At 45.7% G+C, this 14020-nt stretch overlaps 1 protein-coding gene across 1 annotated transcript in view; it reads left to right on the top strand.

Annotated features, from left to right (window-relative positions):
- Pex14 (peroxisomal biogenesis factor 14) overlaps positions 1-14020 on the top strand; it is a 146292-nt gene that overhangs the window by 104373 nt on the left and 27899 nt on the right. The window contains exon 4 of the mRNA XM_028893644.1: positions 12432-12560. Within this exon, the coding sequence (XP_028749477.1) occupies positions 12432-12560 (129 nt within the window). The remainder of the gene's footprint in view (positions 1-12431; positions 12561-14020) is intronic.

Here is a 14020-nt window from a genome sequence, read left to right as displayed (position 1 = left end):
ACAGTGGTCCTTCTGCCCCAGCCTCCCAGGTGCTGCGGTTACAAGTGTGGGCTAGCACACCTGGCTCAGACACATCGTTTATGTAATGACACACAGGATTCAAAACAGTGTTACGACACCATGCAGACACCACAAGAAACCTAATGCTAATATCAGAAAGGATGGACACAAAAGTGCAATCAAAGGAGGAAACCTCCGAAATAAAAAGGTGGCTGTAACCAGGGACATTCATACTTGAAATATGTCTAGATCTAACAGCATGGGTTTAGTATACATAAGCAGGAGTGACTGGAACTGAAGGGAAGACTGCACAATCTGTCTTTGTGGTGGTGTTAAATGCTGTCCTCAAACTAGTCAAGATTCACCTGGGTGGTGATGGTGGCACACGCCTTTGATCCCAGCACTCAGGAGGCAGAGGCAGGTGGATCTGTGAGTTCCAGGACAGCCTGGTCTACAGAGCAAGTTTCAGGACAGCCAGGGCTACACAGAGAAACCCTGTCTCGAAAAACCAAAAAGATAACAACAATGATAAAAAACTAATTGAATGATTCTAACACTATACTTGACAAACAGCGTGTCAATATAGAACAGCTGTAACTGGTAAAGACATTGAAACATCTACTCAAAAGTGTCCAACCTCATTAGCCATCAGAGGAAAGCAGATTAGAATCAACTTGGGGTTCCTGAGGCTATACCATACATGTGTAAGTTGCATCCAAGGTCTTGTCTTGTGGTTTTCTCTGTAAGAGGAAATGTTCAATCAGAGATAAGTTGCATAGTTCATAGTGCTTCCACATAACAGATTCTCTTAAGCACAGTGGTGGCACTTTGTAGATGTGCTCATACGGAATGTTCTCTGAGAACATATTAATTTTATTTAAAATTTATTATTTCAAGTTATGTGTTTGTGAGTTGCTCAGTGTGTGTATGCAAATGAATGCATGTGTGTGATACGCCCATTGAAGCCAGAGGTATCAGGTCCCTTTGGATCTGGGAACTGAACTCAGGTCCTCCGCAAGAGCAGTGTGTACTCTTAACTGCTAAGCCATCTCTCCAACCCCATATTAATTTGTTTTAATTAAAATAGCAAGATACAAAAGTATGTATAGCATGCTGTCATATATGTAAACATATACATCATATATATGTATATACATGTATATGTACACATGCTTTTTATGTAAAAGCTAGTGCCTGTGATTTCTTCTAAATGATGTAATGGGGTGACCAGGTGGCGGGAGCAACCCATATGTATTGTTAGAATTTTGTACCATGAGAGTTAAAACAATTATAAAAAGTTTCTTAGAAGGGCCTTATGTAGGAGACTGGTAAATTACCACTAAGTCAGTTCCATGTAGCTACATCTTTTACCAGGTAGCATTTGTGGGAAGTGGGAAGATACAGCCTGCACCGAGGATCTCAGACTGTGAGGGCAGATGGGAATGACGTCACGAGGGGCCAGCAGATTCAGCCTCTGTCCCTCATGCCTACTCTCAGGCTGGACATTCATCGGATAGAGTGACAGGCCCTTCCTCCACTGTTTATAGTGCAGTTGTGTGATTTTTTTTAAAATTCTTTCTCTCTCTTCTCCTCTTCCTTTTCTCCCCCCCCCCCTTTTTTTTTTGTGCAGTGCAAGGGATGAACCTGGGGTCTGGTGTGTGTGCTAGGCAAATGCTATACCAGTGAGCTATGCTTCCCCTTTCCACATGATGATACTCTTATGACTGCCCTTTGCTCTCTTTAAAGGTGAGATTTGCTATGCATATACCATCAGCTCTTCATGTCTTAATGTATCAAAAGTGTTATGAGAGATTTTCAGATGAATATAAACATTTGAATAATACTGCATTATTGGAATGTAGCACAGATGACCTAAGTAATTTCCTCTGTTTACTTTTGTGTTATTTTCTGAGGTGTAGGGTTTCATGTAGTCCAGATTGGCCTCAAATTCACTGTGAATCCATGGAGTACCTTGAACTCTGATTCTTCTCACTACACCTGTGAGGTGCTGGCATGAGAGGCATGAACCCCCTCCCCTGCCTAGCCCATTGCTATTTATTTGCTTGTTTGTTTACAGAAAGCATGAGGGCTGGGGATGTAGGTCGTGGTAGTATTACTTGGTAATACTTACCTAGTATGTGTGAGGCCCTGAGTTCAATCCTCAGTTCTAGGGGGAAAAAAATGATAAACCATCTTGGTCCATACTATTTTGTTCTGTTGTTATGTCTTAAAAGTAAAATCATTGAGTCAAAAGTAAAATCATTGAGTCAAAAGTTGTGGCCATTTTTAGATTATTGAGGCAGCATACCAAATTGTCTTTCAGAAGGGTCTCAGTTTGTGCTTCCACTACACCCTCAGACAGCAACCAACACTATGTAAAATAATAATAATAATAATAATAATAATAATCAGAGTTCATAGCTATACCAGTGCATTTGAATAGTAGACTTAAGTCAGGGACTTTGTACTTGAGCAAGATTTGGCCTGTTCTTCCAATGATTGTAGAGAGGAGAGGAGCCTGGGCTAGGTTCCAGCCTGTCTTGCAGTGGGCTGCTTCTCAGGGGAGGAGAATGCAATACCACATGCATTTGAACTACACACAAAGCTGGTGACAAAATCATTTATATATTGACCTATTAAGTCCTGAAGTGTTTTAATGTGAGTATAGCTTAATGTTGAGGTCTTTTTAAAATACTTATGGGTCCCTGGCCATTTTAAATTTGGGGAAGTAAGTTGAATATCAAATAATAAACCTTTCTTCCAATTACGGATTCAAGATTCAGGATGTAAAAGGAAGTTCTGAAGGAACATTTGTGGCACTCAGCAGGTGACTGAAGAGTGAGCCCCACTGCACTGAAGTACCATGATGAGGCTTTCCTTTAGGGTGGAGGCCAGCAACTCCAGAGTGGGGGTGCTTCCCACATCAGGCTGTCTTGAGAACGTGGTGGCCATTCCTCATTGCAAAGCACATACTTGTTTTGTTTCAGTGGTGGTACAAACATCTCTATTGCTGAAGGAAATATTTGGAGCTGAAAGAAGCAGTTGGGCAGCCAAAATGTGTCAGGATTGGACAGATGTTCGCCTTTTAAAAACACATTTTCAAAAAAAGCTACCTTAGACTTGCTACTATGGCTGCAGCAAGAACTTTGAAATGTGGTCTTGTTCCAGTCTCAGGTGCAAGGCACCGCTTTGCACCTTTTCTGTCTTGGTTTTTCTCTTCTAGAAAACAGGGTAACCATTCTAAGTGACTGTGTTCAGCATCAAGGTTTTGGTGTTTCTGCCTCTAGACATTTATTTTTAAAAATAATCCAGCCAGGCATGGTGGCACATGCCTTTTATCTCAGTTTTCAAGAGGCTGAGGAAGGTGGATTTCTGTGAGTTCAAGGCTAACCTGGTTCGCATAGCAAGCTTCAAACCAGGCAGGGCTATAGTGAGACCCTGGTTTTTTGTTTTTTTTTTTTTTTGCAGGGGGTGGGGGGGGTGGTTTGATGGTGGAAGCCAGGCATGATGGCTCATGCCTTTATTTATTTTTTTATTCATTCAATAACTATATTTATGATCGTCATTAATTACATTAATTGTATTGATTTGTTATATTCATGATATTATATCCTGATACTACTGTCCATTTGTGGGGCTTTTCCATCACACAAAACAGAAACTCTGTACTTAGGAAATCATTGCTCTATATTCCCTTCTTCTCCATCTTGAGATAACGAGACCCTGTTTTAAAAAAATAAAATAAAATAAACATTAGTTTGTCCATATGAATAAAATGTGTTGGATATATATATCTCATAATTCACAGGGGTATGCAGTAGAAATTCTGCCTTCAGTCTTGCCCCCAGCTGATAGCCCCTCTCTATGCCTCACCCATATTTTCAGTTCTCACCATCCTCTTTCTGCATTATGCATATCCACAGCTAAGTTCATGTATGGCTAAGTCTATAGATAAACACATACAGTTTGGGTTTGGTTTGTTTGTTTTTTTTTTTTTTTTTTTTTTTGTTTTGGTTTTTCGAGACAGGGTTTCTCTGTGTAGTTTTGGAGCCTGTCCTGGCTCTCGCTCTATAGACCAGACTGGCCTTGATCTCACAGAGATCCGCCTGCCTCTGCCTCCAGAGTGCTGGGATTAAAGGCGTGTGCCACAGCCCCCAGACTGACACATACAGTTTTTACAAATAATTTATACTTTTAAATCTTTTTAAGTGGTACATAAACATTTACCATTTTTGTTTTTATTTTAAAGCTTTTAAAAAAAGATTTATTATTTTGTAGTTTCGTGTGTGTGTGTGTGTGTGTGTGTGTGTGTGCGCGCGCGCGCTGCGCGCACGTGTACTCATGAGTCCATAAGGGGGCATCAGATCTGGAGCTAGAGTTACAGGAAGTTGTAAATGGCCTGATGTGGGTGCTGGTAACCGAACTCAGGTCCTTTACTAGAACACTATGAGCTCTTAACCAGTAAGTGCCCCCCCCACTTTTCTTTTTGAGACAGGGTCTCTCTGTATAGCTCAGGGTGGCCTGGAACTCAGTATTCTAGGCTGGTCTCAAATTCTAGCCCTCCTGCTTCAGCCTCCTGAGTGCTGGGATTACAGGCATGAGCCACCATGCCCAGCTTCATATTTTTTTTAAATTGTGAACATTTTTAGGGTCTCACATCATGTTTTGAGATGTGTGTATATTGTATATATAATATTCAGATCAGAGTAACATACCTGTTTCCTCAAAGAATCATTTCTTTATGGTGAAAACATTCAAAATCCTCTCTTCCAGCTTTAGAAAATACACGGTGTGCCATCCTTACCTGTGGCAACCAACATCGCTCCAACACTTGTTGCCCCTGTCTGTGACTAACAGTCTGTGCCTTGTCACTGGGTCACTTTGCACCGCTTTCCTGTCCCTTTTTGCTGTTCTCCTTGTGGGTGATTTGTTCTACAGCTTTGCTGTTGAAGATGTGCTGTGTCAGGTGTTAGTGGGCACAGGTGGGCACAGGCTCTCCAGGATGTCCCACTCACACATGGGGGTGGGGGAGTGGGGTGGAGACTGGTAAGGCACTACTATCTGTGCCTTGACTGGAACTTGCCGTGTAGACTAGGCTGGCCTTGAACTCATGGAGATCTGCCTGGCTCTGCCTTCCCAGCACTGAGATTAAAGGCGTGCACCACCACGAACGGCTTCTGTAGGGTTTGTTTGTCTCTTCATGAATACAAGAAAAGGTAGGGTGGGAGAAGAGAGAGAACAGGCTAGACCTGCAAGGACTTCCTTTAAACTGAAAGAGTTTCCTTCCAGTGCTGACTTCCTTTGGTAGTGAAGATGAGTTGCTATTGTTTAAAAAGTCAGACAAAGGGCTGGAGAGATGGCTCAGTGGTTAAGAGCACTGGCTGCTCTTCCAGAGGACGGGGTTCAATTCCCAGAACCTACACGGTGGCTCGCAGCCATCTGTAAGTCCTTCTTGGGGATCCAGTGCCTTTTTCTGGTCTCCATGGACACTGTGTGCACATGGTGCAGACATACTTGCAGACAAAATGCTTACACACATAAAATAAAATGTAAATTTAAAAAGGCAGACGAGGGGCCAGAGATACACGTTGGTGGTTAAGAGCATTGGCTGCTCTTGCAAAGGACCCAGTTTCAGTTCCCAGCACTTACATGATGGCTCTCAACCATCTGTTGCTCCAGTTCAGGATTTCCAATGCCCTCCTCTTAGGACCTCTGCAGACACTGCACACATGTGGTGCGCATGCATACATGCCGGTTAACCACTCACACATAAAATCAATAAATCCAGTTTTTAAAAAAGCAAACAGTCTCCGCAGGCTCTTCTAAGACAGTGAAGTTTAAGTATCACTGAAGTGTCAGTTCCTTGGCCTTGTAAATAACTGCACGTCCCCTGGGCCTGGGAGGAGGCTGCCACAGCCTGTTGCTAAAGACCGCGTGTTAGAGGCTGTCCTCTGTGATGGGCAGTAGTCTGTAATCCTCCAGAATTGATGGCAGACATAAAAAGTAGCCCCTCTTTGTATTATTTCCAGTGTAGCCAAAGAAGGACTAGAAGGAAAGCGGGGCACCCTTCAGGCTGTACAGATCTAGAAACAGACATCATGAATGCTGCCTGGAGCCCCTCTCAGTCGTTCATACAAGAGACTCAATTTGTGTAACAGAGGGGCAGCTCACGTCCGTCTTGTTCAGTAGGTATATTGCTCCCCAGAGGCGCTCAATAAATTTTATAGAAAGTTCCCTCCTTATGTGGAAGGCGCTAAACTCAGGGCCTGGTGTGGCCGTTATAATTTAGGGCTCCAAGGGAGTACATCTGCCTTGTGAAATAGCCTGCCGAAAGTGTGCAGAAACTTTTGATCTTGGTTGGTTTCTCTGTGTCGTTGTACTCCTGGGCTCAGGCCCTAAGACCGCAGCCTGTCTGCTTTGAAACTAAAGCCCAACTTGAATTTAGTTTGCGGCTGAAATGCTCCTCCTGTGTGCTGTGTCGATAGAGACCTGGATTCGGCAGAGTGTTCACAGCTCCTCTGTCTCCCCGGGGACCTCCTTCCTTGACGTGAGGAAAGCAGCCTGTCTTCTCTTTAGACTTGTAAGCAAAAGCCTTCCAGTCTCTGAGTCTGTAAGCTGGCAGTGAAATACATCGCGCACGGGCTTCTTACTCGGTGATTTACACTGGGAGAGGTGCCTGCTGATTCCCAGGGTCCTTTGTCTTTGTTTAGTTTTCTTCCACATTTGATACATTTAAAGGATGGATTGTCTTTATGGTTCACGGGGATAAGGAAGGGATCGGTGCAAGTTTTAATGAGAGGTCCGAGTGCTCTGTGCTGAGATGAGAATTTCATTCGTGGTTAGAGATCTTTCTTCCCCTGGGTGCCAGGAGACAGTGTTTTGCTGTTTCTGAAGCAGTCGCTCTGCGGAACAGTTTGCAGCAGGATACTGAGGGAGCATCCAGTTCCAAGGCATCAGCAGCAACTTTTCTCCGAGTTGTGCGGACTCCCCTCGTTTAAGGAGGGAAAAGGCTCTGGTCCGGTTCTTGAAATTATACATTAGTATCAAGATGGTGGGAGCCAGCTTACCTCCAGCTTCATTTCCATAAAAACTTTGATTCAGGCTAGTGATATTTAGAACTGTTTTTCTCAAAAACTGTGTTTTGTTGCTTGGGGAATAGTTATCAGCAGAGAAGAAAGTATTTGGCTGATTTGCTTAATATTTTAACCTAGCGAATTAGACAGGTTGGGGAGCGGGGGAGGGGTAAGAGAGTGGGTGGGGCGGCCCCATAAACAAGGTGATATATAATATTTTTTTTGTTCTCCTTTTAAATAAATACCGATCAGCTTTATGTTCAGAGACAATAGGAGCCGTTGGCTTAAATTTGCAGTTTACTGTATTTATGGCTGTAATATCAAGGTGCTGCCGTCGTAATTTCATGCCCCAATGAGAAGAGCAAGGTCGAAGCAAATGCTTCCATCGGCATCTGCTAGCACACTAACTCATAAACAAGGCCCGGCTGGATCAGGTGGCACGGAATAATACAGGCTAATGAAATACAGCACAGCTTTCCATTACTGTTAGTTTTTACAGTGTCGTCATTACGTGTAATTTATGTTTAAAAAATTCAATTTTATACAAGGCACTGGGAAATAGGGGTCTACAGGTCATCCAACGACTTTTAGAGGCTCCAAGAGTCCTTATTGTACTCTACTGTTCCAACAAAATGTTAATAAAATAAAATAAAAATACTTTTTCCCTTTCCCCTCCCCGAACCCATTCTGAGATAGTTGATTTTTCTTTTAATTTGGGGCATATCTTTAGCCAGATGTCTTCCTGCCTCATCTCCCGAATGTGCCAGGCAGATAACTAGTTGTGTTCTGAGAGAGGTGACCCCCGCTCAGTCTCCAGAGTCCCAGATGAGTCAGAAATTGAGGAGCTGTAGATGGAGGAAGACGATCTGAATTCTGGGCCCTTGGCTGCTGCCCTTGGTTATGGGCCTTGGGTCGCTCTCTCTCTCTCTCTCTCTCTCTCTCTCTCTCTCTCTCTCTCTCTCTCTCTCTCTCTCTCTCACACACACACACACACACACACACACACACACACACACACACACCAAGTTCCTCTCATTCTCTACCGTATGATTGTAAAGCTCAGTTCAGCCTGGAAGGTGCTGCTGGGGTTTACTATCTTGCACATTTTCAAACCATCCCTAGCTCTCTGTCTTGGTTGTCTGCCCTCGCACAATGCAGAGAACACTGCTGTCGTCTGTCATGTCCACAGACATTCCCAGCGTCACCTCCAGAGTCAGGTGGAGAGCTGCGCCTAGTCGGCCCTGGAGTCAGTGTGGAATTGTTTGTTTGGAGAAGTGCTTGTGCAGCCAGCCCCACAGAACATAGCCCTTCTGGGTACTGGGTTTGGCCTGAGTCTTGGGAAAGGACAGCGAGGCATCGTGTTCACCCCGGTGTGCTTGGCTTTTGTTTGCGTTCGAATAGAAACCTTCAGAAAAAGAAGTTTGCTGATCTGCTAGGAGATAAAAGTAGGCAAGTGTGGCTGTCCTGAGTCTGTTCAGATAGCAGTGCCGCCTGCCTTTGTGATCACCGGGTGCATGCACCCTCTTTCTTTTAAATGCAGCCCCTGTGGAGAAGAGTTGGAAAAGAAATCCCTGGCCCCTGTCTGCACCGGGGCAGCAGTGGTAACTTCCTGATGTTTGGAGAAGTAGTTTGAAGGGAACAAGAAAGGTGCCGGGGACACTCCCCCCCCCCCCCCCCCCCCCCGTTGGAGGGCTTTGCTGGGGAGGTAGCTTGCTCTGTCCTCAGCCACAGCCACTGCTCCTCCTCTCCTCCTGCTTCTCTTGTCCTTCCTGGAGCAAGAGAGCCAGAGAGCAGGATTTTCTGAAGGTATTCTTTCCCACTAATAGGTGGTAGGATGGAGCTCTAGAGAAACCACCCAGTGGTACAAGGGAAGTCACTGGAAGGAGATTAAAGTGCCAAGTCTTGGTGGTGTCAGGTAGCAGCAGCCCACGCCTAACTAAAAGGAGAATGTAAGCTTCGTCAGAATGAGCTAACTCTTCCAAAGGCAGGCTAGGAGGCGGTGGCTGGCTTGCTGCTCTCTCACTCACAGGATGGCAAAGTCCTTGGTTCTCGGCTTTGTTCAGCCATTGCTCAGTCCCTGCGTGGTTAGATTATTCCTCACAGATAGCAATCAACTGGAAGGAAGTGTGTGTGTCTAATTTGCATGAGATTATTTAAAACAACAACAACAAAAAAGGTCTGCATTAGTCAGGGTGATGGTAAACAACACAAAGAGATGCCTTTATAATATAGCCTGTGCCTTGGCTTTCAGAGCCAAATATAATTCACTTACAATTGGCAGTTTCCTTTATTATTCCTTTTAACCTTTTGGATTCTGCAAGGTCTCAATCAAAGATCTGCACTGTTTATCTTGGGGTGAACAGGAAAGCTGGGGCTAGGGCATCTGGATGTTTATGCATGGGTCCTGTGGCAGCAGCTCGCCACAGAGGTAGGATCATCTCTGAACCAGGAGCCAGGGGCTGGAGAGACAGCTAGTTTTGATTCAGGGAGAAGCGAGTGACCCTCTGCTTGGTGTTCCTGCATCCCCCGTGGACAGCCTGGCTCTGTAAATAGAGTCCTAAAACTGGCCGGCGCTGCCTGAGCTGTGGACACCCAGAGAAGCATATGGATGCCCCTGTTTGTCACTCTGGCGTTGTTAAAATATTGGCAGGTTATCGTTGGCAGGTCTGACCCAGGGGTGTCTATAGCCTCATGTTTTATAGCCCCATGAACTAGTTACCAGCTCTTACCTACACGTGGGGTCCAGGGTGGCAGGGGAGAAAGGAATTTCATCCTTCTCTAAACCTTAACAGACTCAAGACTGAAGTTCTGACTCTGCCATCTGATGTGTGTAACTGGTGGGCACCTGCACCACTGTTCTCCAGGACAAGTTTGATCTGGGCATTCCTCACCTCTGCCTCAGGCTTTTCACTGCTGAGTGGGTACAATGGCTGAGATAACTCTCCAACTCTAAAGTTATGCTTTGCTCCTTCTTTCTTTTTCTAAAGTTTTCTTTCCCTTTTGTTTTAAGTAAAATGACTTATTTATTAAAACAAAATCAAAACCCTGACTCTCCTAGAGAACTAGGTATATAAGAATCCCAGCCAGTGTAGATTTAGAGCATCAAATAAGGTTTCTGGGAAACAAGAGCCTGGAAGGAAGTGCTGATGGCATTTAAACCATTGCCTCACTGGTGGGCTCCGCAGAGGTAATGCCGGGTGTGCTTTATTAGGAAAACAGGCTTCGTAAAAGCTCAGGGCCAGAGGGCAGAACAACAGGCGGAAAGTCCTGCTCCTTTATCCAGCTCCGGCTCGCAAGGCTGAGGCACAGCCTGTAACTTGCTGTATATTTCCCCAGCGCTAAACATTATCGTACTTGTTTATATTTGAAAGAGCCAAAAGGGAAAATGAGAATGCAACTGAATGCTCCTTTTGGGAAAATTATCCTCGTTTGTAGCCAGCAGCTGACAAGGCACATGATCCACCAGGTTTATAGAATTCCATGGTGTACCAGTGACCAGCAGCCTGTGCTGACGTCGCGGTTGCTGCTTGCTTCACACAGAGAGAGGCCTGTGAACTGGTTAAAGCAGTATCCTCCTTCCGGCGCTAGCTAGCGAGGAGTGCTCCTTCCTGTTTAGGAAGAGCAGTTGTCAGTGAGTGACAGGTGAAAGAGCCCAAGGGGCACAGGCTCTAAGGAACTGTGTCCTCCAAGTTTGCCTGGCTTGTCTGTCTTATCCCTGTTCTGTTCTGGGGAGGAGAAATGATAGGAAAAACAACTCATTTGTGGCAAGCTATGGATGAAAGAAGTGGGGCACCTTGTCCAGCCCCAGTCTAAGATGCTCTGTCTCTCGATCACCCGCACCCCCCCAATCTGGGTGAATGCTGTCCACAGTACCCTAGACTGACGGCAGTAGTGCTCGCTCACTTCTCTCCAGCTCGTATGTGTGTGGAGAGGGAAGCGCTGCCGCAGAACGAAAGGAAAAAGGTCAAGAGCCATTTTGAATAGTTGAGGCACTCCCTTGACCATTTGTGGTGGGGCATGCAAAGTCTGAGGGATAGCTGGAGTCCACTCAGGCCAACATGATGCAGAGCAGAGCTGAGCTCTAAAGCATTAATGTGCACCATGTATTAGCCCCCAGGCACAGAGTGCGAGGCACCACTCTTTGAAGATGCTGATCCTCAGAACTGCCTTGTGCTTCATCCACCCCTAGGGGCAAGTATACCATGCTGTGGGCCTCTAATGGAGAGCTGCCGACCAGATGTGGAAAAGCTCTCACCCTGGTTTAAAAGCTCTGTGTTGCCTCTCTGCTGGCTATTGGGATGCCCGGAACAGCCTGGACCAGCTTGAGTCTGGACCAGCTTGAGTCGTCACACTAGCAGTGACTGCTTACCTGCCTTCCCAGCCACTGTGGTGGATCTCTTTTGTACACACTGTTATTCCCTGAGTGGGCCCTGGGGGAAGCTCGTCACACACCGGGCTCGACACTCACTCCTACTATTCTGTGCCCTCATCCTTCACCACTAGTCACCCAGTCAGCCTCAGGCTCACAGACTCTCTGCTCTCAGCCTGCTAAGATTAGGGTCTTGGTGGGCTTTCACTCGCCTTCCATTCTTTCTTGGGAAAATCCTTTCCGCATGCTACAGCCACTGCAGATGGCGCCCTGCGATTTCCTGATGCCCATGTGCATTGTAGTTGAGAGCGTCAGAGGATTGAAAAAAGGGGGAAGAGAAACTAGCCAAAGGCGGTCCAGGCAGCCCGTGATAGGGTAGAGCAATAATCATCTGAGAGTGTGGGCCTGGTCTTGTTTTGATCTGTTTTCTTGTTTTATTTTCTTCTTTACATTCTATATCCCATTCATACTAATCACAGTCAGTCCTGATTTTTCTTTTTATTTCTGCATTTGTCATAAAATAAAGCAAATTATTCCCGTCTTCGGAAACGATCTAGACTAATTAGTCGTCTCACCCAATAATTAGTTTTTTGTTTCCCTGTCTGTTTTCATGCATTATTGTTAGTTTTTTCCCCTCTTTTTTTAACACCATTACAGATTAAAATGAGCCACATTTGCAGTTGATGGTATCTGTTTTCGGGGGAAGAATGGAGAATTGCAGTACAGAGCGACTTCAAAAGCAGCAATAAACTCAAGGATAAATTAAGGAAATTGAATGAGCCACATTTGGAAGCAGTGTTGAGGCTAATATTCTGTCGCTTAAGGTTAAATTGCAACTGAGAGAGGTTCCCAAGAATCCAAAATCGAGGAGGCAGCGAACTTGAATGCAAGGCACTCTGCGGCCGTCGGGGCCTTTTTGTAAAGGAAGATTTTGCTGCAGTGTGGTTCCTGGCAGAGTCCTCACCTGTGTCCTTTGCTCTCCTCCCCAGGGCTGACAGATGACGAGATCGACCTGGCTTTCCAGCAGTCAGGCACTGCTACAGACGAGCCTCCATCCTTGGGCCCGGCCACGCCAGTACTTCCCGTGCAGTCCCCTCACCTCATCCCTCAGCCATACAGTAAGTCACCGGCTCCCCTCCTGCTGACCTGGGACCTGGGACTCAGGACACTGGCCAAGAGCAGGGCTCCACCACAGCAAACTGGGAGAACTTAGCTTTTCTAGGAATAAAAAAGCAGGACACCTAAATTTGTCTAGAGCCAGTTGTACTCATGTGACAAAGGTCACGGGATGCTAAGCCAGCCAGTTGTGTGATTTCAGGCACTTGGACCACGCAAACGGTCACTTCTCCCGCCTTCTTACCCCAGTGGTTTTGAATGTCAGATCCCTAACACAGGCATGGGAGTGGCGAATGGATTCTCCTTTACCCATGGAAGTACTGTGTCTCCTAATTTTATTTTTTCTTAACAATATTCATAGGTTTAGGTCAACCTTCGCTCCCTTGTCCTGACTCTACTGTGTAGATTCATGTAGTGACAGATTCTCAGGGAGTTTCAGATTAAGTACAAAGGTCCTTTAGTAATGAATGACATGGGATCCGGGCAGAGGGGAGTTTGTTGTTTTAAATGGAGGCTGCTGTGGTAACAGATACCATCCTATACATCCATCCAAACAAGCACATCACCTCTGCTGTAAGGGATGCGAGAGAAGTCTAAAGGAGTTACAGTTCTCTCCAGAGCTGTAAGACACAGCCCAGGTTTGTTTCTTTTGGATAACTCAGCACAGGTTCTATTGTCTTTCAAGTCTTCTCTAAAATTGTCTTCATTTTAATTATCTCCAAGTTTTGCTTTATTTTCAAAAAGTGATTTAAGACAGAGTTCAAGACCAGATTTTAAAGGGTGTATTTAAAAATGGCAGGTTCATCTGGGTGATGGTGGTGCACACCTTTAATCCCTGCACTCAGGAGGCAGAAGCAGGCAGATCTCTGTGATTTTGAGGCCAGTTCTAGAACAGCCAGGACTGTTGCACAGAGAAACCGTGTCTCCAAAAGAAAAACAAAACAAAACAAAAGTGGCAGGTTCATTTGATCCCAGAGCGGGGACTGCAGCCCTTTTACTTCTTCCTCATCCGCATTTCCGCCTGGCTTGCCTGCAGCTGGGTAGGTAGGGACTCTCTCCCCAACAGACACAGCCAGCAGGGTGTTCGGGTAGGGGCCAGGCAGAGGGTCGGCTGCTGCGTGCATCACAGGTTGTATTTACAGAGTCCTTTGCTTTCTGGGTAAAGCCGAGTGGTGAAGCCACAATACATACACCCATGTGTCTTGTCCCTCTGAGCGGAGCCTGAGCCACCGGCTGGCATGAAGACCTTTGAGACCCCAGGAGCAGGCTTCTGCCTTTGTGAGCAGGGGCCTCATTTCTCTTTGCCAGCCCAAATCCTCTCAATCTGTTGTGTAGGCTTCGGGCTGTAAGCATGCTTTTTAACCAGAGGCTAAGTAAGTGTCCACACTTTCCTGGGTTGTCTCTCTGAGCCCAGCCGTTTAATGGGATTTGTTAAGGATAGGCAGTGGCAGCTGGGGTGCAG

The sequence above is a fragment of the Peromyscus leucopus genome, chromosome 2 (genome assembly GCF_004664715.2).
Source record: "Peromyscus leucopus breed LL Stock chromosome 2, UCI_PerLeu_2.1, whole genome shotgun sequence".
NCBI lineage: Eukaryota > Metazoa > Chordata > Mammalia > Rodentia > Cricetidae > Peromyscus > Peromyscus leucopus.
This window is presented reverse-complemented; position numbering and strand designations above follow the sequence as displayed.